Below are 22,344 nucleotides of genomic sequence, written 5' to 3'. Positions count from 1 at the left end.
TGGGCCTGCAGCCTTGTCTGTGACGACGTCAGGGTTGCACGAGAGGCTCTAGCATCCCAGCTACTCCTTTAAGATGAGCACAGCGCTTTCCCCATCAGATGTCAGGGCACAGGGTGATGTCCCAAATGCCCAGCACTTACATTAGTTTCTTTAAAAGTATTTTTACAGCACAAATACTTCCAGGATGGGCTGACATCTGAGTGAAAAGCTGAAAGCCACGGAGAAGTAATAGTAAAGAGGGAGTGGATAATTACACTTAAAAAAAAAAGCATAAAATACTTCTGAGCTTCCTGCGGCCAAAGCAATAAAGGGAAGACCGTAAACAATGAGACTCTCACCACCTAATGTGATGAAGCATCCTGCTATTGTACCTGGCAGCCGCAGTGCTCCTGACTCTGCCTCCTGCCGTTAGTGTGGTCTTAAGCCACAAAGAGGTACACCAGGATCCCAGCCTTTGGGTCCTCAAAAGGCCTGGCGCACCCCGGCACAAGCTGGTGGAATGCGCCCAGCGTGGGACACTGAATGGGGTAGAGCATGTCTCACAGGAAGGCCCCTCACTCCACTGGCCAAGGGTCCCGTCTAGCTCCCCAGGAAGACACAGGAGAATGCTATCAGAGTCCGCTGAAGAGCCTGTATACTTTTTTAGTAAGCAAAAGCAGAATTTTAGGAAGCTCTGAAGCCGGGAAGGAACTTGAAGTGTGCCCAGCGCCTGGCATGGCCCCCCAGACACGGGTCTTCACACAGCCAATGCAGCGCCTTGGAAACAGGTAGTGCACGGCCACTGGGTGCACTGGCCCGGTGGTGCACCTAGGTCAGCCTGGTTGTCCCTGCCCGTGGAGGCCCCGGCGAGACAAAGGCTCCTCCCTGGCAAGAACTGGCCCTCGGGCCTCATTCCCTCACTCACCTGCAGGCAGCTGCCCCCTCCTGTGGTCTGACCACAGTGTCTGAAACTGGACCCCCTCTCCACTGCACGGTTGCTGCCCTCCTGTCGCACGGCGTGGGTCCCCGCACATCCCCGAACCCATTCCGTCCTCTGCCCCGAGGTCAGAGTCACCTTCCCAAAGCACACCCCTCGTCATATCAGTCCTCACCCCCAAAGCCCTCCCCAGCTCCGAGCGTGAATCCCAAACTCTAGCTGGACCACAGAAGTCTGCTGTCTGTCCCGTGATTCCAGGATGACCTCCCTTCCTCGACAAGCCTCCCCCTCACGTAACACGACACATGAACAAACCACAAAGTTCTGCTTCCAAGACCCATCGGTCGGCTCTTTGTTACGGTGCAGAGACAAACCAACCCCGAGACATCAGGGCCGTACGGCACATTCACGCCCCATGCTCATCGTGTGCTGGCAGTCACGGGCTGCTTCTGCTGTCTCCCCATTCTGGCCACCAGGCAGGAGGACGGGCCATCCTCACAGGAGAGGGACGAAAAGCAGAGCTGGCAAACACACACATGAGCTGTCAATGCTCCTGCTCACCGTGTCAGCCATGTCTGCTCCCATGCCCATGGCCAAAGCAAGTCGCGTGTCCATGTCCCAGGTCAATGCGTAGAACACCCTAAATCGCCAGTCATGCCCCCACCCTCCCCGAAGGTCTGGAGGCGAGTGAGTGCAAATGGTAATACAGCCATCCCCGGAAGTCCTGCCTCGGGGCCCAGGTCCACGGGGACCCCGCCACCTGAGGGGTCAGAGGCTGTCTGTCTGTCCCTCACCAATTCCCGCATGAAGACCACCCCCCCCCCCCAAGGAGAAACCCCTTGCTTCCCTGAGCCCTGACACGGCTCCCTCTGCCTCTGAAGGTGCAGAGACCGGAGTGTCCCTCTGTCCCCAGAGAGTATTTTAGCCACTGGGATCCCGAGGTTCGCTTCCCTGTAGGATTGTAAGTCAGGATCCTTGGGAGCGGAGTGGAGCGGCCCCCCCTGCCCGGCCCATGGGGTTCAGCACACAGTGGGCAGTGAGCGACGTTTATTCAGCGAGTAAGTGAGTTTACGGAGTAGAGAGATTTGTATTTGGCTTCCGAGGTTTTTAAAATTTTTTTGGCAGAAACAGAGTTACTTTCGGCAGCGTGCCCTGCCAGTATCTGGATTCACGCGTCCTCTTCCCTCCGGGCTGTTCTGTCGGGGTGAGCCTTGGCTCGGTACATCTGCACTGGCCAAGCGGCGCCCGCCTCAGAGGGTCCTGGACGGCTTGGACGGCTACACAAATGAGTGAATACATGAAGGAGCAGACAGGCTGAGCAGACTCCAACCCCGGAGGCGGCAGGAGAGGTGTGAGTGGAGAACCCAGCCAGTCAGCGAGGCAGGGAGAAGCTGGCTGGGGGAACCTGGCCTCGTCGGGGTTGGCCAGACTTGGTGCTGCTTGAGCCAATCAAGTGGAGGGTGACGGCGGATTTGAAAAGCCTGCAGACTGCTTCCCACTTTGTCTGCCAACTAACTGCTCCTGGAAAGAGACCACAGGGCACTGCGAGGTAAGGCACAGACTGCGCCCCAACGGCGACTCCTGCGGCAGGATTGCAGAAGAGAAACAGGGACCAACAGGCAGATGAGCTCCCATACACGCCTTCAGGATCACCCCGACCCCAGGGTCATACACTCCACTCCTGCAAAGTCAGGAGACTTGCCTGGCAGTGAAAACAGACCTTGGGCGTCTTTTCTCGCGCCCGCAGTGCACTTTCAAAATAATAATTTAAATGCCTCTACGTCTTTCCACGCGATTACGCATCAGACCAAAGTGAGACTGGGCAGCGAGACCGCCAGACCCCGTAAACTACACGGGGACAGCGGACCGCTGAAGTGCGGTTCCTGAAGTCGAGTCCTGCCCGGGCAAAACCCCGGCTCAGCAGGGGCAGCGCCCCACCCAGACTCCGCCTCCCCATCCAAGAGGGGTCCATGGTGAGCTTCCTGGGTGAGGAACGGTTGATGTGGTGCTTACTGCCTCTGTAAACAGAAAGTGTCCTCAGATCAGGAAGGCTTCACCTCGTCTGCATTGAGCCCTGTACACCTGCCTGGTAAGGCCGGTCTGACTCTGGGCACTGAAGGGCACCCTAGGTGGTTTCGAGTGGGGTGGCCTGCCCCCCAGCTAGGCCCCCTCCTTGCAGGTGGGATCTTCACCAGATTCCCAAGCAGGGGTGGACGGGAGCCACATTTGTCAACATGGGCTGGATTTATGGAAACTCAAGGCCAAGGGTCTGCCAGCCACGAGGTCGTCCTTGCTCTCGGGGACCCTACTCTCCCACCCTGTGCCCTGCAGGCTGCGGCAGGAACTCCAGGGCAGGAGCCGATCAGGGTGCGGGAGGCTCACAGAGGGGGTGCAGCCCGGGTTTCAGGCCTCAGTTCCCGCCCGGGCCCTGCACTGCCGCTGAGCGCACCAACCCCGGCTCCCGACCCCGGGAGTCTCCCGACCCCGGCTGCTCGCCAGCACCACCTGGGAGCTTTCAGAATACCTCTGCCCAGGTCTGGACCTTACACACTCTGATTTAATCAGTCCAGGTGGGGCTGTTTTTTGTAAAGCTCCCTGGGCAGGTCTACAGCCCAGCCAGGGTTGAAAGCCTCAGCTGCAGGCCCCAGACGCCCACGTACTGTACCACACAGTGCTGGGATAGAGGGCTGGACTGTTCGGCATTTCTCCACCCACACACCCACCCCCCACACTTGGGAAGTCCTAGGTTCAACAGTGTTAAAGCTCAGATACTTGCAGCGCATGCTCATAGCCATAGCAACAGTAGCTACCATAGTTAAAAGGTGGAAACAAGCGTCCGCTGACGGATGGACAAAACATGGTCTACCCATGCAGTGAAACAGTGCTCGGCCTTGAAGAGGAAGGACGTCCGGGCACAGGCTACACCATGGACAAACCTTGAGGACACTACGCTAAGTGAAACAAGCCGGTCACAAAAGGGCAAATATTGGGTGCTTCCACTTACATGAGGGGCGGAGAGCCGTCAAATTCACAAAGACAGACAGTCGAATGGGGCTCACGGGGGGCTGTGGGGAGTGGGGAGTCCCTGTTCCACGGGGACAGGGTTCATTTCGGCAAGATGCAGCGAGCTCTGGCGACGGGCGGCGGTGCTGGCTGCACACGGTGTGAACCTACTTGATGCCACCGAACCGCGGCGGCACTTCGCTTTTAAATGGTTAACACAGTGAATTTTGTTATGTGTATTTTACCACAGTAAAATGGTTTTTAAGTGTAAATGTTTCTTTACTTTTACTGCAGACTGTCTCCAAACCTGACCATGCTAGTGTGGCCCCACCGGCGCCCACTAGAGGCGGACCTGAGTGTTTCCCATGGAAGCTCTGCTGAGGGGGACCCGGGGGAGCCTGCGGACCAGAGCTCCCCGAAGCCGCTGGGGGGATGCTGGATCGAGCTCTAAGCACGAGCCTTCTGCCACCGAGCTCTGGCTATGTGGCAGTCACAGCACTAGGCAAAGCAGCTGGCACGCGTGATCTCATTTCATGCTGCCAAGACTCCTGTCCGGTGAGTACTATGAACCCCATTTCACTGATGGGGAAAACTGAGGCTCAGTGAGGCCAAGGAGTGGGTTGGCCAAAAAGTCTGTATGATTTTTGTTCTATAAAACAAACGACACGGTTTTCATTTTCACCAAAAACTTTATTGATTTGGATATTTTGAGTATGTCGGCTGTCTCCCATGTGGCATAACACTGATTGTACTCAATTAATGCCTCGATTTGATCACTATCGACTTTAACTGATTGTCCAGCGAGAAATCTCTAGCAAAAAAGTTCGCAAACCACTTTTGACACGTTCAATCAGTCATAGCACCTTCTCCACACACTGCACAAATCTCTTTTTGTGTTTCAGTTGCGTTTTTACCTTTTTTGAAAAAAAATAAAGCATAATATGCCAAAATATCGCGTTTTCTTTCATCTTCAATATTAAAATGGCTGCTCAAAAAATTCGCCCATTTTGATAAGTTTTTTGAAAGTGAACACTGATATGACAGCTGTCACAATGCAATCTAATGCAACTGTTTCAAATGAAGCTAAAGATAACTCCGCGAGACTACAGCCGTCTTAGAGGGAAAAAAACAATGAACTTTATGGTCAACCCAATGAGGTACCCAAGGCCACACAGCTCACGGGCAGGGCAGGGCCGGGACCCAAACCCAGGTCAGGCAGCCTCTGTACCCTCACTTCTCAAGGTGTGGCCCCCAGAGAGGCAGACCCATACCATCGGGAGCTTGTTGGAAATGCAGAGCGCCGCGGGCCCCGCCCCAGTCCCCCACATTTAACAAGGTCCGAGGCTGCCCCGGGCACAGGAAGAAGGGGCAGCAGGGCTCTGAGCTGTGACCCGCGCCAGTCCCTTCTCGCTTTACTGGGCGAAGCTAATTACTCCTCGGGAGCTCCCTCCCAGCGCGTGTGGTCTGCGAGGTGGCTGCCAGCCCCCAGCCCGCTTTTGTCCTCTCCCTCCTAATGCCAGAGCCCGCAAGTCACTTAGCTACTGGTCACACTACACCTCGTTGGGATTTGCGCCAGCGAAGGAAAAACAAGCGCAGTTTAAATGACCCAAGGGACCTGAAAGCAATTCTTTCCAGGGCTTGCCCCCTCTGAGGCCCGTAGAAGAATTACCCAGAAATTAGAGAAAAGACGCAATGCCCGGCCAGTCCACTCAGCTTGCCAGCGCAGGGCCCCTCTCTTATAAACCGTCCAGCGTGCTGTCCGACCCAGTCAAAATACCCCGGGTGAGGCGATGTCCCTCCATTTTCCTGGGGAGGCTGTTGGAGAAGCCACGGGTTCCTTAAGAGGCAGGTAGGGGAGGGGCCTGGCCCCAGCTCTGCCCCTCCCTCCCCTGAAGGCTCCCTGGGCGCAGCCTCCGGCGACCAGGTGCATCAGAGCGAACCGAACCGTCTCCAGGCCCAGCCTGCACACAGCCCCTTTCACAGGGGCTTACCTAATAAGCCAGAGCGACTTAGCTTCCCTAATCTTTGCTTGGAAGTCATTCTATCCACTCCATTAATCGCCTTTATCAACACTCCTGAGGGCCTCCGGGGAGTCTCCACCTCTTTCTGGTACTGAGTTTCTCGAGGCTGCAGATCAGCCCACCCTCGGGGACTCCCGCTCCTGGCTGTCATCCACACCTTGTGAATTGTGTCCTGCATGACCCACGTGCCCACCCAGTGCTTTGTCCGCACCCCGGGGCCAGGCACGGTCATCAGCTGTCTCAGGGAAGCTCACACAGTGGAGGACATTCCATGTCGCATGACCATGGTCACCCATCCGAGCTCTTTCTCTCCAAATAAGGGAAGACACAGAGGCCCCCAGGCCGCTCGGGGAGGCTGGGCTGCCACCACCTTGCCCGGTGCCCATGCGATGGCGCGAATCCTCTCTCAGGATGAGGCTCTGCTACCCCATGGCCTGCTCATCGGCGGGGTGAAGACAGGCAGGAAGGAAACCAGGATGAGGCTCTGGGCACTGGCCGTCCCCAGAGAGAGAACCACAGTCTGTCTTTCCCATGCATGCACAATGTTCTGTTTCATAACTCCTCCCCACGGTTTTGTTTCAATGCCTACACGCTGCTTCCAGCAAAAGCCTCTGCATTGGTGCCTCTGCAAAATCCTGTGGGGATCAGTCCCTGCTGATATAAAAAGTGTAGTAAGTGGGGTATCCCTACATGCCAGGCAATGTGCAGAAGGGGCACGGGGATCGTGGAGTGAGCTGAGCCCCCTCCCCTCACAGGGCAAAAGCAGCATCTCTGTCACCCTTTCTGCTCCCCGCCCAGCGGGTGCCAACAGGCCTCCCATGTGGGTGGAAAAGTAAGCAGTTCCTGGAGAGGTGAGAGCGATCTTCCCTACTCCTAAAAGCCTACAGCAGCCAGATGGAGGCCCTGCTGCTGGAGTGGCATGCCTGGCACTGGGCAGGATGCAGCCGCAGGGCCCACCATGCCCGCCCAGGCTCCCCAACTTGAGGCCGGCTGAAAACAATGCCGCTGTCCCCCGGATCCGGTCAGGCTCCCTTTCCATCCTGTTTCTGCAGTCACCACATCCACCGCCAGGAAAGCTGCGCACTCCGCACCTGCCTAGCAAATGCCCACCTGCGTCAAAGTACAGCTTGAGTGCCGCGTGCTTCGTTCGTGCCGCTTTCCTGCCATGCAGGGCTCCGGCGCATCATTCCAGGGCACCCCTGGGGACTGTAAGTCTACCTTCCCCTCTAACCGGCAGGCTCACCGAGGACAGGATGTCTCTCCCTAGTCCCGGCGTTCCACGGGTGGCCCACCCACGATGCCCCGGGAGTGTCTGTCTGGTCCGTACCTCCGAGTATGGAACTCAGGGCAGAAACCAACCACTGGGACTGCTGTGGGGCTCTTCCTGGACGACAGCCCCCAGAGAGGGGCCCGAATCTAAAGGAAGGAGGGAGTCCTGCCCTGCCCCCATCGTGGGTCACTGCGGCGTCACAGACGACGCGCCTGCATCTGTGATGGGAGCTGAAACTCCCGCCTCTCAACTCACACATCTGACGTCACTTTTGCCTCAATCAGTAGCTCCCCATGGTTCTGTCTTCACTTTTTTTTTTTTTGGCTTTATAAAGTTTATGCTATAAACTCTCACGTACCTCAGCGAAGTCACCCCCGCACTGCCAGCAGTCACCTTCCCACGACGCAGAGCTGCCCGGCGACCATCGACGGCCTCCACTGCGTACAGGGTGGAGTCCAAAGGCTCTTGGTCTGATACACACTCCCTGTTGGACGCCTCGCCTCCCCGGCCCACCCATGCGCCTGTGCCCCAAGCTTACCCAGCAGCCCCAGGACCCTTCTTCTTCTTCGGCCGAAGGGCACAGGCTCTGGGTCCCAGCTGCCCAAGTTCAAATCCCAGCTCTGCCAATTCCCAGCTGGGAGAACTGGGGCAGATGACCCGACACCGCCACATCTACTCACACCCTGTGACAATGGATACAATCACAGTGACAACAGCACCTACGATCCCCTCTCCAGGGCTGTCACGAGGCTGGGCAAGGGAGGGTCTACTCCGCCGTTATCCTTCCAGTGTCGCACGTGCCCCTCCTCAGTGCCCCCTCAATGAGATGCTCTTCTCGACCCTGACATGTAGGCCTTCTCTGTCCCCTTCTGCTCTCACCACCAGTGTCACCGCACCTGAGGCCCCTCCCCCAGCCCCTACCCCCCATGTTACAGTTTTTTGCAGATTTTGACCCTCTTGACTAGAATCGAAGCTCCCCGGACACAGGGCCCACATCCAGGCCCCTCTGACGTTCCCTGCGGGCCCAGCAGGCCGGGCTGCTCCCCCAGCCTTGGTCCGGAAATCAAGCAATAAACCCACGAAGGGCTTCCTACCCGAGCGCAGAGAACCGGCTCCAGGAGGCCTCCTGCCCAGGGTCCTTCGTTCATGCGTGTAGTTATTTGAATGAGCACGTGCCTCAGGCACGTGGCTGAACCAGCTGGGGTGGGATCAGCCCCTCGAAAACACCGGTCCCTAAACTTGGCACGGATGAGGGAATCCAAAGTCAGACATTTACAGTGTGAAATGAGATGAGCTGATGGCGAGTTCCTAGGAGCTGGCATTTAGAAAGACGACCTGAAACGATCTTCATCGTTCTGTTCTCGCCACCAGAGACCAACAGGCCCTTTGCCGCACACGAGCCAAGCACAGTGCTTTCGCCAAATCCCATTTGTGGTTTTATGATCGATTCCGCGAAGCCCCAAACAACCGAGTTTCTCCATTTCACGAGGATTGCGTGCTCTTCAAAGGGATAGGCATCCGTCCCTTTGCAAACAGTGATGATGTCTGCACAGCACTTTGCACTTAACCCTTAAAGGCCTGTACGATAAACGTCATCATCACCCTCATGCCCGTTTCACAGGCAGGAAGCTAAGGCTCCCGATAGCCAGTAGCCAGAGTGACATTCGCACAACAGCAGAGCCTGTGTCAGGGCCCGAACGCAAACTCTGGTCTCCAAATTCCAGGCCTCGTTCGCCAGGTCCCGCACCACCAACAGAAAGACCAGATTTAGAACATACTGACACATACACACACATGTGCGCACACACACACACACCCCAGCCTGCATGGTCTGGGCAGTCTCAGCATCAGTCACACAAAATGTCAACAGCTTCTTGTCCTCAAAGACTTGATAACAAGCAAACCTAGTCCAGATATTCCTTTTTAACTTTAACTCAAGTACAGCAAGTACTGCACTTAACACAACTCACCCTCCACCCCTTTATCAGAGGCCAGTTCCAGAGACGGAGCCTGTCGTGCTACAGTTGAGGTCATCCTTCAGAGATCGTTTTCGCAGCAAAAGCTTGCAGAGCGCTTGCTCCGCGCCAGGCACCCCTTAAACACCGTATGCAGATTAACACGTCAAGTGCTCACAACCCCAGGAGGAAGGCTGTGCATGGGCCCCTGCACACACACACGTGCACACACGCTGTTCTAGAGCTTGGGATATACCCGTGAACAAACCCAACCCTGCCCCTTCCCTGAGCTTAGAAGGTAAAAATCAAGTAACCAGTTCAAGGTCAAGTAACTAGCAAGGGCAGAGGCAGGACTGGAACCCAGGCAATTTGGTCCCAGAGTCTGTGTTCTTAACTCTTGAAGCTCGTAACCCTTAATCCCTCCTAGCCTGGGTGTCCCAAGGCATCACAGGCTAGAATGGACAGCCGGGGACATGGCAGCTGCTTTGTGGGTCACAGCGTGAGGGCACCTGTCCACCCAGTCACCACCATTTATGCAGGACTCCGCCTGGGCCCTAGAGCCCAGGAGGCCGGGGCCACCACGCTGCCCTCCGGGAGCTGACGGGCTAGTGGGCAAAGGCCAGCAAACACCGCCCTCAGGAGAGCTGCCACCCGCCCTGAGTGATCACTGGGCCCGGCCGCCTGGGAACTGGGGTGACGGCCCCACCCACGGCCTAGAAGGGCCACTGTCAACCAGTCTGCCAGCGTCACCCTGGGTCAGCAACCCCTCCATTTCCCAGCCCTCTCCTTCTGCTGAAAACACACACACACACACACACAAAACCAACAAAGTAATCTGATTCAGCCGTACCCCGTTGAGCACTGACTCCCGTGCTAAATCCCCAAAGCCTAATTACTCACTATTGTGTGCGGTAATCTTAGGTGTTTGTTTTCTCTCCCCGGGACAGCCAATGAGCGAGGTGCAGCGGTTGCTACTAAGCGCTGCTCCAGGTGGGAGGGGCTGCTCGGATTTCTCGGGGAGCACTTCCAAAGGCTCTGGGCGGCTGCTTGGAATGTCCTTCTGTCCACCGCTGTCCACCACTGTCCCCCACCGTCCACCACCTCCCGCTGCTCCAGGCCCCGCTCAGAGGCCATCTCCTCCAGGGAGGCCCCCTTGCCCTGCACCTCGAGCTCTTTCCTCCAGAGCAGCAATTTCCCGTTTTTTTCATCTCGTAGCACACATAAACTAATCACTAAAAGTCTGCACCACACCAAAACATATATTTTTGGCCAATCTCACGCACAAAAAATAGATATAATTTTGATTCATTCACACCAGAGAGCTATTGTGCTGGCTGTTGCCACTTCTTTTATCTGACAGTCTCAGGGAAAAGAGGTCGGTGCCCCTGACTAAATAGTCAGGTGTTGCACGTTTTAAACGTTCTTGTGGCGCACCAGGTGCAAAGCACGGCTCCAGGGGTATCTGCCGCGGCGGCTCTGTTACTCAAGCCCCGCCCGGGCGCCCCAACCTGCTGTGCACTCCCCGATGGCAGGCATGGGGTCCCTTCCGGCTTCAGAGTCCAGCAGAGTGCGGGGGAGTGGATACCGCAGGCAGCATGCTGTGTGTCATTTCCTGGGCAATTACCTAGAGACCCGGGCTGCAGCCCCAGCCCGAGCTGCAGCCCCAGCCCGAGCTGCATCCGCAAGGGAGCTGCAGGCCCGGAGGCTGAGCGCTTTTGCTTCGGGGGCCGCGAGGGGACGACCCACTAGGCAGAGAGCTCCTTTGCTTCTCAGCCACCCAGTGACTTTCTGTTCTTTCCCCAGGGGGACAGCCGCTGCCTTTCAGGAGAAATTAAATTCTTCTGACACTTTTTTGTTGTTGTAAAATTCTATGCCTCCCCCACCCCCCATGGCCTCATTAATAATGTGTAATAACATAAAAACCTTTTCAAACATCTGACGTTTCTGTTGAGTTGAACGGCGGGCTCTCTCCACCCCAAGGCAACACATGGCAATGCTGAATAATTCCCACTTTTGCTGCAGGGAGGAGCGTTCCTCCGAGTTCCAGAGGAAGCCGGGTGGGCGCTTTCTGGGCTGCGCGAGGCCCACATTGCGTCAAGAGAGGAGAATCTGGGAGTCGGGAGCAGCAGATGGCCCGGTGAGGAGGAGGGATCATTAGCAGATGGCCCCAATAGTTTGGATAAGGGGAAAAAATAGCTTTGATTGCAAACAAATCAGTATTAGAAACACACCGAGATGCAGGCGCACACGGATGTTCGCTGCTGCAATGGACGGACAGACAGCCCCCGTTTCCCCCAGGGGCGCCCGGGCGGTGGTGGATGATGGAAGTGGCACTCGGTGTCCTCATCGTCCACCCCATTTATTAAAAATTATGGGTAAGGATACCGGCTCACCTTCAAGTTAAAAGGCTCCACAGGGGATTCTCAGGGCAGGGAAACGATGCTGCGGGACATTGCCATGGTGAGCGCATGTTACCAGACCTCTATCGAAGCTCATACAATGCACCAACACAAGAGCGAATCCTGATGGAAAGTACGGACTTCAGTGACTCATCGTGTATCAATGTTGGGCCGTCGACTGCAACGTCGATGCCACACCGACGGGATGTTCATGATAGACAGGGGACTGGGGGGTGGGGGAAGTCAATGCAGGAACCCTGAATTTTCTGCTCAGCTTTTCTGTAAACCTAAAACTGCTTTAAAAAGAAAACGAAGTCTCTTGGCTAAAGCACACACACCTGGCTCTGCTTCTCGCTGGCTGGGGGATCGTGGACCAGCTACTTAATCTCTTCGCTCTTCTTTTCCTCACCTGTGGAACAGAGGCCCTAACAGCACCTACCTGCGGGCCTGTCCATGAGCGGCAAGCGAATGAACTCGTGGCAGGGGCTTGGAACGGCCCCCGCACACAGCTGGTGTAAGCCGTCCGCACGTTGAGAGCAGCTCTTGGGCGCTCGGCACGCCTCAATGGGAACAGGTGGGAACTGCTGCTGCACTCCCTCTTCATGAAAGAGAAAACCTGAAGCTTAAGGGATCCCGACCTTGCTCAAGGTCACGCAGCCAGCTAGGAAGGGGCAGCCAGGACTCCGACCCATACAGCTGCCTTCCGCAGGTCAGGCTGCATCTCCAGGAAGAGCTGGTGCTTGCTGGGACCGGAGCTGCTTCTGGCCGCTGGAAATTCTGTGCTTATCCAGGGCCATCTCGTTTGGTGGAGCAGAGCGGGAGGAAGGAAGACAGGGAGGGATTCCCCAAATACCAGGCAGGATCTTGGCAGAGCCAGTACTGGAAGCCGGATTGCTGGTCAAACCACTTGACCCAACGTACAATTTCCCCACCCCCACCCCAAAAGCAGAGGGTCACACTGATGGCCTGCTATGCATCAGCCTCCATTCGCCACTCTGTCACTACCCCACAGGCCACTATGGGGGTTGGTGACACTCTCCCCAAGAAGCCACCTGGCTCTCTGGAGGCTGTCCTGCCCAGGACACCCCTCCCCGGGGTGGGAGTCCCGCCTCTGCCTTCTGGGACAGTAACTGAACTGTGGTCTCCCTGCCCCCAGGTGAGCAGCAAGTTCAAGTCCTGCTTTTCCAGCTCAGGATTGGCTCCGAGGTAACTTTGAAATTTGGGGTGTGTGACTCATCTCCCGAGCCTGTCTTGTCACCGGCACCGCCTCATCTCCACGCCCACGGGTCCCGGTGTACCTTTTGCCACTCTGGGTCCCCCCCTTCTCCCCCTACTCACGCTTTCTGCACCTCTGCTCCCCACACAGGGGTGCCCACGGAGACGTGCCACTATGGCGGGTGCCTACTCCATGCTCTCCTCTCCTCCTCCTCCCCCAGTCTCACCACCAACTCCTAAGCACAGGACCTGCCCCACTAGTCGCCGCTCCCCACTATGCGCGCACACACAGCCTCTACATCAGCCCTGGCACAGCCCGGTCAGGCCAGCACCAAGGTGACCACAGAAGATCCTCCGTGTAGCGCCTGCCTCCAACTCCTCTGGACTCCAGGAACGCTGGGAACCAACCAGCTTCATCTTCAGCTTGCTCTCAAGCACCCCTCCCCCAGCCCTCTTTTTCCAGCCCTTCTTCTACGGACACTGGGATGGACCAAATGGGTATGCCCCACCCCCAAATCCTCCCGTGGAAGCCCGAACCCCAAAGCAATGGTATTTGAAGACGGGGCCTTTAGAGGGTCACGTGGGTTATGAGGGTGGGGCTCCGGTCCACTGGGATTAGCAGTCTTAGGGGAAGGGACACCAGACACCCTGCTCTCGCTCTCCCCTCCGCTCGGACACAGAAAGATGGTGCCGGTGTGCAAGCCAAGACGACAGTTCCCACCGGAACCCAAACTCTGGAGCCCTGACCTTGGACTTCCGGCCTCCAGAACCGTGAGAAAATGCACCGTCTCTGTTGTTTACACACCCAGCCCGTGGTCTCTCCCACTGCGGCCCCAGCTAAGACGGCCACCAGGCACTCCAAAAGACACATCTGGAAAGTGGAAAACCGAGCGAGGTAAAGCAAACCGCCCCCCATGACAACGGTCTCTCTGCCTTTTTGTGAACATGGGGGCAGAGGACAGAAATGCGAACGAACAGAGGTGACCCGGTGGGAGACGGACCACCGAGTCCATCTCAGACGTGGGGGCAAAGGCAGCGTAAGAACACAGCAGGCCAGGCGCACCCCAGCCAAAAGCCAAGGTGTAAAGTAACACCTGTCAAGGGACCAATTCTTTTTAGCAGCAAGCTCTGCAAGGTTTGCCATCTCCGGCAGCCGAAATCCTCAAACGACAAAATAAATCAGAGCAAGACGCTGGTCCCCAGAAGACAAGAAACAACGTCCGGCAAGACGTGTACTTCTCCGCTCGTCCTCACGAAGTCCGACCGCGGATGGTTTTCCCCGTTCCTACTGGACGCAGGCATCGCCCCGCCTCCCGCGTGAGGGGTGGGAAGAGCATGAAAGCGAAAGTTGGGGCCTGAGCACGGGTGTGGGTACCACTGGGTGGGTGTCAACTTGTTTAATTCTGACAACCCTACGAGGTGGATTCAATTGCCACCCGCCTCTTACAGAAGGAAGAGCTGAAGCCCATACTGTGTGCAAAAGCAAACGGGACTTTCCCCTTTCCTGTCTTACGTGGGGGAGGTGAACCAGCCGTAAAACAGTGGACAGAGTTCTTCCCTGCTCCGAGCTGAAACGAGAACGACAGTGACTCAGAGGCCACTTCGGGTTGGGTGACCAGGGAAGGCCCAGGGACACTGCAGGGACGAGGAGGAGCCTGCCATGGAGGGTCTGGGGTGGGGAGCGGGGTCAGCAGGTTTCCTGTAAGCTCCAAACGTCGGCCACAGAATGCACCCATCACTGGCTCTGGTTTCGCGAGCTGAGGCCAGAGCCAGGGCCGGGCATCTGTGTCTGTCACCCGCAGGTCCGTCTGTCTTCAAACACTCCAGGTGCCACCACCGAGAGATGTGTGGGAACTCGCTGGTTCCTCCCACGGACGGAAGGTTTGCACTTCCCCCAGATTCCCACGCTGAAGTCCTAACCCTGTAGTGGGATGGTAGTTGGAGGTGGGGTCTTGGGGAGGTCATTAGGTTCAGATGAGGTCATGAGGTGGGCGGGGGCCCCTGTGATGGGATCGGTGCCCTTCTGAGCAGGGGAGGGGACACCAGAGCGCACGCCCTCTCCCCGCCACGTGAGCCACTCGATGCCAAGGGCTGCCTCTCCCTCTTGCTCATGCTCCCCACCAGCTGCCCCCCAGGGCTGGGCACACACAGCAGGTGTGTCCACACGCCTGAGGAAAAAGGACGGAGGCCGGGGTTCTCCCAGCCCACAGACCAGGGGCTGGGAAGGTAGTCAGGCCTCAGCCCACATGGGCGGGGGGGACAGCTGGGGTTGGGGGGCAGATGCGGTGTGTATGTATGCAGATGCGGGTGCGCCGGAGCCAGAACACCAGGGGTGCTCCTGCCAGTCACGAGGGCTTAGAAGTCACTTAACTCCTGAGCCTCGTCTTCCCTACCTTTGCAGAAACACTGTGAGAATGAAAGTGCCTAATATGCACTATATACTTCCATTCCATCATCCAGCCAATATTTACCGAGTCCCTCCTACGTGCAGGGCCTACTCCCGAAGCAGTCGCCATGAAGCGGAACACAGACGTTAATCACTGCTCGAGAGACTGCCGATTCCCTCCCTCTTCCTCCCGCGGGGGGGACAAGTCCAGGTCTCCCTCCGACAGGACCACCTGCTGCCCAGCGGGAGGAGTCATCTGTGGTCAGAGAGCACTCTGAAGGCGCAGGAAATGGCAGGGCACACGAGACTCTGAGAAACGGACCTGCCCGAGCCAGCGTCCCCAGACTCGAGGTGACAAGTCAGGAGAGGAGGGCACAGCCAGCTCAGGGTGAGAGCACTAGAAATCAGTCGAAAATGCTGAACCCCGATTCTCCCGCCAGACTAGCTCAGTGCTCCCCGAATGGATGGTGCTAATTTAGTGTCTCAGTTCGCTGGAGCGAAAGGATGGCCTGGCCGGTGTTCCCCAGTCAGTCCGGCACCTGCACTGCCCCCCATTCCACCTGATGAAAGACAGTGTACTGAGGATGGTTAGATGACGGGACGACACCGCTACGGCTGCATCACCAGGGAAGGTGAGAGTGCAAAGGGATGGTGCACTCCTTCCCTTTGAAGGTGAAGAGTGCAAAGTTCAGAGGGAATCCCGGTTGCTTCTCTGCAAGCCTGCACTCGCCTACACTCCGAGCCCACACGTACTTCTCGGAAGGATCCGGAGACAAGGGAAGTGGATGGTGTGGAAAACAGGCTCTGGGGGGAGGCCCCGGCCCCTTCCACACGCGGAGCCAGAGGCTCCAGTCACACAGGCCTAGGCTCCGACGCCGGCTTGCCCGCTTACACGTTCCGCGACGGTGAGCAACTCGCGTGTCTTCCCCCGATGTTTCCTGAGCAGCGAAATGTAGCCACATGACGACGCCACCTACCCCTGCTCCTTCGCCCTCCCGCTCCATCTCCTCTCACACATGGCCCGCGCTGGGCCTTGCCACCAGCTTCTCCCAACCACCCCAGAGCCGGCAAGAACGCAGAGACCCAGAAAGTTTATATGGCTCGCCCGACGACGCGGAGGAAAGCCAAGTTGTACCCACCTATAACACAACCTCGTCGTTTCCAAAGGGCTTCCGAACGCATCGCCCCACTGGGTCCTTCGCACAAAGACCGCCAAGTGCTGGCACCAGGGATCAAGTCCAGGCTGCCCCGCCCAAGGTCCGGGCAGTTTCCATTCCCCTCCATGCCTGCCGGGAGTATATATACCCTCTTCCCCCGAGAACCATCTTCCCCGTTTTAGCAGAGCCTGCCTGTGGCAGGACGACAGACGGGTTGTCCTCTCCGGGTCCCCACAGCCTCTGGCCCCCCAGAGAAGTCTCAGAAGGAGCACCAGAGCTGCCTGCCAGGGCAAGCAGAGTCCATCTCCCTCAGCTGTGGCGACACCCCAGGAGCTCCCGTTCCAGCGGAGGGGCCCAGCACCCCAGGGTCCCACCGCTGTCGTGGGCCTGGCCCCATCTGACCTACTGACAGGTCACCCCCAAGTGCCACCTGCCAGAGCAGCGGGGTATGCTGCCCGAGGGCTCCAACAAATGGGAAACCGAGAGAGCGGGAAACTCAGAGCCTCAGGAGCACGGAGACAGATGAAAACTTAAAACTCTTGAGTGTGAGCTTTTTGGCTGTTGGATCAAGAAAGTACTCAAGTTGCTTAGCAGCACCATTGGTGAACGTGTGTACATTACCTTTAAGTGCTTTACAGCGACCCTCCCACCTATGTTCCTAAAACACTTTCCCCAGCTCTGGGTGTAATCCCCATGCCCAGGCCCAGACGGATGCCTGGGGGCAGGGGCAGGGGTTGGGGAGGACGAGGGCAGAGAATCTCTCTCTTACCAGGGTCTGTGCAGTTCTTGGCGGCCTGCGTCCCGTTCACCGGTGCCATCAGCTTCCTGTTCCTCCACGTGTCTGATAGATGTCTGCTTGCAGAAGCAGGTCTGTGCCCTGGATTGGAAACCAAGTCCCAGACACCACTGAGTCAGGGTGGCACCCGCATTCTCACAATGACCTTACACAGCTGTGTCGACGGCAGTAGCGGCCCCCTTTGACGAGTTGGGGCCACCTTTGGGGAGCGAGACAACGGCTGGAAGCACAACAAATACCACCTACAGCAATGTCTCCTAGCTCTAGTGCACCGTGTCTAGTCCCAGGTGGGTCAGCGCATGAGCTGACCTCGGTCACGATCTCCCAGTCCCTGGCCCCTCACAGGTGCAGCAAAAGGTTCAGCTGAGTGGCCATTAGGTTCTCTTCCAGTAAAGATGCTCAGGTGTGCCCGCTCTGGAGGAGGACCTACAGACGGACAGCAAGCCAGCTTACCAGGGGGAGCAGACCAATGGAGTCTTGCCCTTGAATGTGCACACGAATGATGTGGGGACCGTGTTAAAATGCGGATTGTGATTCAGGAGGTCTAGGCTGGGACCTGGGATTCTGCACTAACGAGCTCCCGGGTGATGCGGAGTGAGTCCACCGGTCCCAGGGCCAAACGGAGGCAGAAAGGCGATTTCGGGCACGGAATCCAGTTAAACTCCAAAAGGGCCATTCCTGCTCCAGCAAACGCAGGTGATTCTCACTGTGAAAGTATTCATTTACCTCTCCTGATGCGTAAGCTGCTTCAGCTGGGTAATAATACTTCTCCTATAATGCTGACATCTAAGAGCCTCTAGGTGTTTTGTTATTTCTGGTGTGTAATTGAGGGGGAAAAAAAAAAACAGCCACTCGCCCAACTGCAAAACACCAGGTATTAAGACGTTCACGTAACCATTACGGTGTTCTGTTGGAAACAGCCGCTGTTCTTAACCTTACACCCTCGGTCACCAAGTTCGGGTTTTGAAAGGCAGTGTTTTAAAAGTGTAATCGCATTCCCTCTAATTTTTACCTAGTTCTCACTCACAAACCACTCTGAACTGTCCCTTCTACCTGCTCGGGAAGGTGCTGCCGCTTCATCTCCCTGCCCAAGGCGCTAACTCTGCGGCATTACTTTCCTTTTTTTTTTTTTTTAAGTGCGGAAAACAAAAGCAAAGGGCCCACAGCGTGCCATTAAAAATGGCAGTGTTAGCCAAGTGAACAGCTTCCGAAGATCCCACATGGGCTCACAGCCCCCCGCCCCCCAGCTACACATTTTTTTTTTAAGTTTCTCCTTCTCTCCACCTCAGATTTGCATATCCTGGGCCATTTTCAAACCCCTGGGGCTCCTCTCCGGTGAAGGAGTGTGGCTCGTGCCCCAGACGCCGGTGCTCTCCTGCCCTCGGGATTCGGGATTCGGAGGAGTTGAGAGCAGGATGCTGAGACAAAGCAGCAACCTTCCCGGGAGGACAGACCGCCCCAACGTTTCCAGTGTTTGACGAGGACGCATCACGACACCCAGGGCAGGGCGCCTTTGGACAGGGGTCGGGGCGAGAGGAGGGCGGAGACGAAATTCGCAGCCTCTGAATACAGGTTTTGGAGGGGCGCGGCGCACGGCGCTCTCCGCTCCGAACAGGAAAGCGTACCATTCGGTTTCATCCGCCCCACGTCAAGAGAATACATATCTGGGCCCCCCGCCGCGCTGCCCCTCCCCGGCACGCTCCAGAGATTCCACTGTGGCACCGAGGGGCCAGAGGTTCTGGTTTTTGTCTTAGTAACAGAGCCCTACAGCCGCGTCCTGAGACCCCAGGGGCCGCGCGCGCCTCAGGGGAACTCGCGCCACAGCTCGGAGCGCCGACACCGGCCCTCCCGGGTGTGCTCCACCTGCCCGCCTAACCCTTGGGGCCAACCTGGCGGGGAAGAAAGGGGAGACATCTTGGAGCTGTCCCGCGGCTTCTCAGCCCCAACCCCCCCACCCCCACCTGCCCCCAACTCCCGGGGCGGCCGGCCCCGCACCTACCCAAGCTGCCGAAGAGGCTGGTTGCACAGCACACCAGAGCCAGCACCGCACACACGAAGCCAACTTGCTGCGGCAGCATCTCTCGCCTCCCGCGAAGTTTGTGCGGCCGGAGGGGGCCTGGGAGCGCCATCCCGGAGCGCCTGGGTGCCCTCCCTGGGTGAAGATGGGGGGCTTCAGAGGCCGAGTGCTGTCTTTGGGTGAGCGGCGCTGAGGCTGGAGCAGGCGGCGCGCCGCTCAGAGGCCAGAGTCTCCGGACCAAAGCTTCATGGCCCACCGGGAAGGTCAGCGGAGAAGCGCGGAGAGGGGAAGTGTGGGCGCGCGGCGTGGCCGTGGCTCAGAGTCCCGCTCCTAGCGTGCGCGCACCGCACACCACGGCTCTCCGTGGCGAGGAGGCGACGCCGGCACGGTGGCGCTGGCGTCCCTGGCTTGCAGATCTGGCGCAGTCCTGGCGCTGGAACCGCTACCTGGTCGCTCAGGCTCGGCGGGCTCGTGCGGCCGCAGCCCTGGCTGCCTTGCCCGGGGCCGCCCGCGGGGAGCACTCAGTGCGCCCCCGCGCCCCGCGCCGCCGCTCCCACTCGCAGCATCCTCCTCCTCCAAGTTTGGCGGCGGCAGCCCGCCAGCGACGCTCCCTTGCTTCGCGACGAGCGGAGCCCGGGCGGCCCCAGTGCGCGCAGGGGTAAGGCAGGCTGGGCGCACTGAGCCTGCGACCCTCGCCACGACAGCCTCGCCGTCGGCCCTCCCAGGGGCAAGCTCTCCACGGGAACTTTCTCTCTGGCTGCTGGTGCCTGCGTCTAGCGAGGCCGTGGCGCCTCCCGCCTGCAGCTCACGCCTCCCTTCTCCTCCTCCCGCCCTCCCACCCGCCTCTCACCGTCCGAGCCGCACGTGTACTCCTCCTCTAAGACGCACTCGCCCGTGCGCGCCTCCCACCCCCGGCTGGCTCCACTACTGCCCAGTATAATCGCCCTCCTCTTTTTCCCTCTCTCCTCCCCTGTGGAGCCCAACCCAGCCCTCCCGGGCTGCTGCAGAGAGGAACAGGTTATGGCTCCTCGGAGACTCTGGGAACAGGGTTATTGTAGAGCGGTAGCTCTTGTTCAGGCTCCCCACGTCCACCCCCCCCCCCCCACAGGCGACCCAACCCCGTTCCGGGGGTAATGCACGAGAAGATGAATTGCTCGAGCAGAGCAAACAGGCTCGCAGCAAGCCCAGGAGCTCGGGTGCCCGCCGGGACCGGCTCCTGCAGGGCTCTCCGGGCCGAGCGGGCGGGGGAGCCGGCGGAGGGGGTGCGAGGCCGGCCTGCAGACGGTGGAGACGCGGGAGAGAGAGAAACCCGAGAGTTCCGCGGCCCCGCCGCTGCGAGTGGAGCTTTTGATGTTCCGGAGCTCTGCCGCTTCGCAAGGCTTTCTGGTTTTCGCTTTGTTTTGCTTCCCTCCTCTCTGATCGGCTCTCTCGCGGAAACTGCTTTAAAAATGGGGCAGGAGGGAGAATTTCAGAAGAGCAGCAGCTGAGAGGTAATCCAGGTACTAGCAGGTGGTGGGGACCTTGGCAGAAGGGCCTCAGCCCGGAGGATTTGATTCAGATCCCAGCACTGACTTCCTTCCCCCGCCAGGTCATCCCGCAGCTGGCTCGGGAGGGCCTGCTGGGGGTCAGGTCCACCGAAAACTCCGTTGGGAACAAAGCCAGTTCTGTTTAATTAAATAAATACACACCCACCGCGTGCGGGACCTATGCCAAGTGCCAGCCAGAGAACAACACAAAACAAGCAAAGAAAAAAAAATGGGTAAGATCCAGTCCCCCCCACACACACTTTCAAGGAACCCTGAGTAGAAGTGGAGCCAGACCCTCAGATCCACGCCTGTTGAGCGGCATCTGTTCTAAAAGCCACGCTTTTGCAGAGTGTGCATTATCCCCTCACCGCCTGCAACGTGGGCCACGGCAGCAGGAGCTTGCAAAGAATTCGGGCTCTCAGGTTCCAGCCGACTGAGTCACAATGTACATTTTTAACACGCCCCCCTGGAGATGAGTGTGCACATTCACATGCTAGGAAGTACGCCCCTTGCAGGTCTGTCTCAGTGAGCCGGGGTCACTTTGCTTGTGTTAGCCTTGGCATAGTGGCACAGGTACGAGGGGGACCTGAAGGGCCAGGGGAAGGGGAAGTTTCACTAGTTATTTTCAGCATCCTTGTTCCCGTGCCCACAAGGATACTGAAGGCATGAACTCGAGACTAATTGCAGTGGAAAGCCCTGGAGGAAATGACATGGAAAAGGCTGGCGTTGTCGGCCTTGCAGAGGAGGGCCCAGGGCTCCGTGCTGTCTGCAGAGACGGCCCACCGCTGAGGCTCCCGCTCCACGTTGGTGACCTGTGTCCCAAGTCAGCCTGCTCTTGACAGAAGAGACGCTTTCCACGCTTCTGCGGAATATTCTTCGCGTCAACGCGGCTGCACAAGGATGCATTTATCGATGGCTAATAGAAGGCATGGGGGCAGTCACGTGAAAGCTAGCCAAGGGCTCTTGCCATGGCGTTGAAGGCCAGGGGCAAAGTTAAAGTGGTGAAATGTTGTCAGCTTGTCCAAAAGCCAGTGCTAGGGTCACACGGATGAAAGCAACCCCAATGAACGGAATGGCATCTGGTTGTTAGGATTTAGAATGGTCTCAAGACCTTTTGTGTGGAGTTCACCTGGGGCCGCTGGAAATGGAAATGTCTGAGTCCGAACCAGGCCGAAGGGGTCAGCACGTGAGTCTTTAAGCAGTAGCTAGCCCTTTAATAAAACACTCCTTCGCTCCAACACCTGTCACCTGCTTTTGGCTCCTAGAATCCTTGGGATAATTTCACAGGCACCAAAGGATGCCTTTTATTTGACAGTTTAAAAAGCAATCTGTTTGGCATTGTACTTTTTGCTTCATTTAAACAGTGCCCGTTACCAAGTAGCCTCTGCCGAAGCTCCAGTGACTCGCCCCGCAGACAGAAGAATCGGGTTTTGTGTGCTTTTCAGACTCGAAGCCTTCACGAGCATTTTCTAAGTCAGCAAGGCCATTGGGGCAAGTGGAAAGTGCAGCCCTAGGTTTCTCTCGGGCCCCAGGGCTGGCTTCAGGGGCGCCGGGTTTGGAGTATCCCTCCTGCGACCGAATTTTCTCCTAACGGGACAGAGGAGGAGACTGTTCACACAGTCAGACAGTGCTCCCCATCTGGGGAGGAAGTCTCTGTACCCAGGCTTCCAGGATGGGTACAAT

General features: G+C 57.7%; 1 protein-coding gene across 2 annotated transcripts in view; it reads right to left on the bottom strand.

The window, feature by feature from the left end:
• Window positions 1-19,633, bottom strand: part of SLC24A4 (solute carrier family 24 member 4) — a 128,581-nt gene extending 108,948 nt beyond the window's left edge. For both annotated transcript variants that reach the window (XM_045823737.1, XM_045823738.1), the window contains exons 1-2: window positions 19,118-19,633; window positions 17,092-17,199 (exon numbers count right to left, since the gene is read on the bottom strand). In XM_045823737.1, the coding sequence (XP_045679693.1) occupies window positions 17,092-17,199; window positions 19,118-19,247 (238 nt within the window). In that variant the 5' untranslated portion in view covers window positions 19,248-19,633. The remainder of the gene's footprint in view (window positions 1-17,091; window positions 17,200-19,117) is intronic.
• Between the last annotated feature and the right edge of the window lie 2,711 nt (window positions 19,634-22,344).

The sequence above is a fragment of the Phyllostomus hastatus genome, unplaced genomic scaffold (genome assembly GCF_019186645.2).
Source record: "Phyllostomus hastatus isolate PE091 unplaced genomic scaffold, TTU_PhHast_1.1 phas_scaffold_501, whole genome shotgun sequence".
NCBI lineage: Eukaryota > Metazoa > Chordata > Mammalia > Chiroptera > Phyllostomidae > Phyllostomus > Phyllostomus hastatus.
This window is presented reverse-complemented; position numbering and strand designations above follow the sequence as displayed.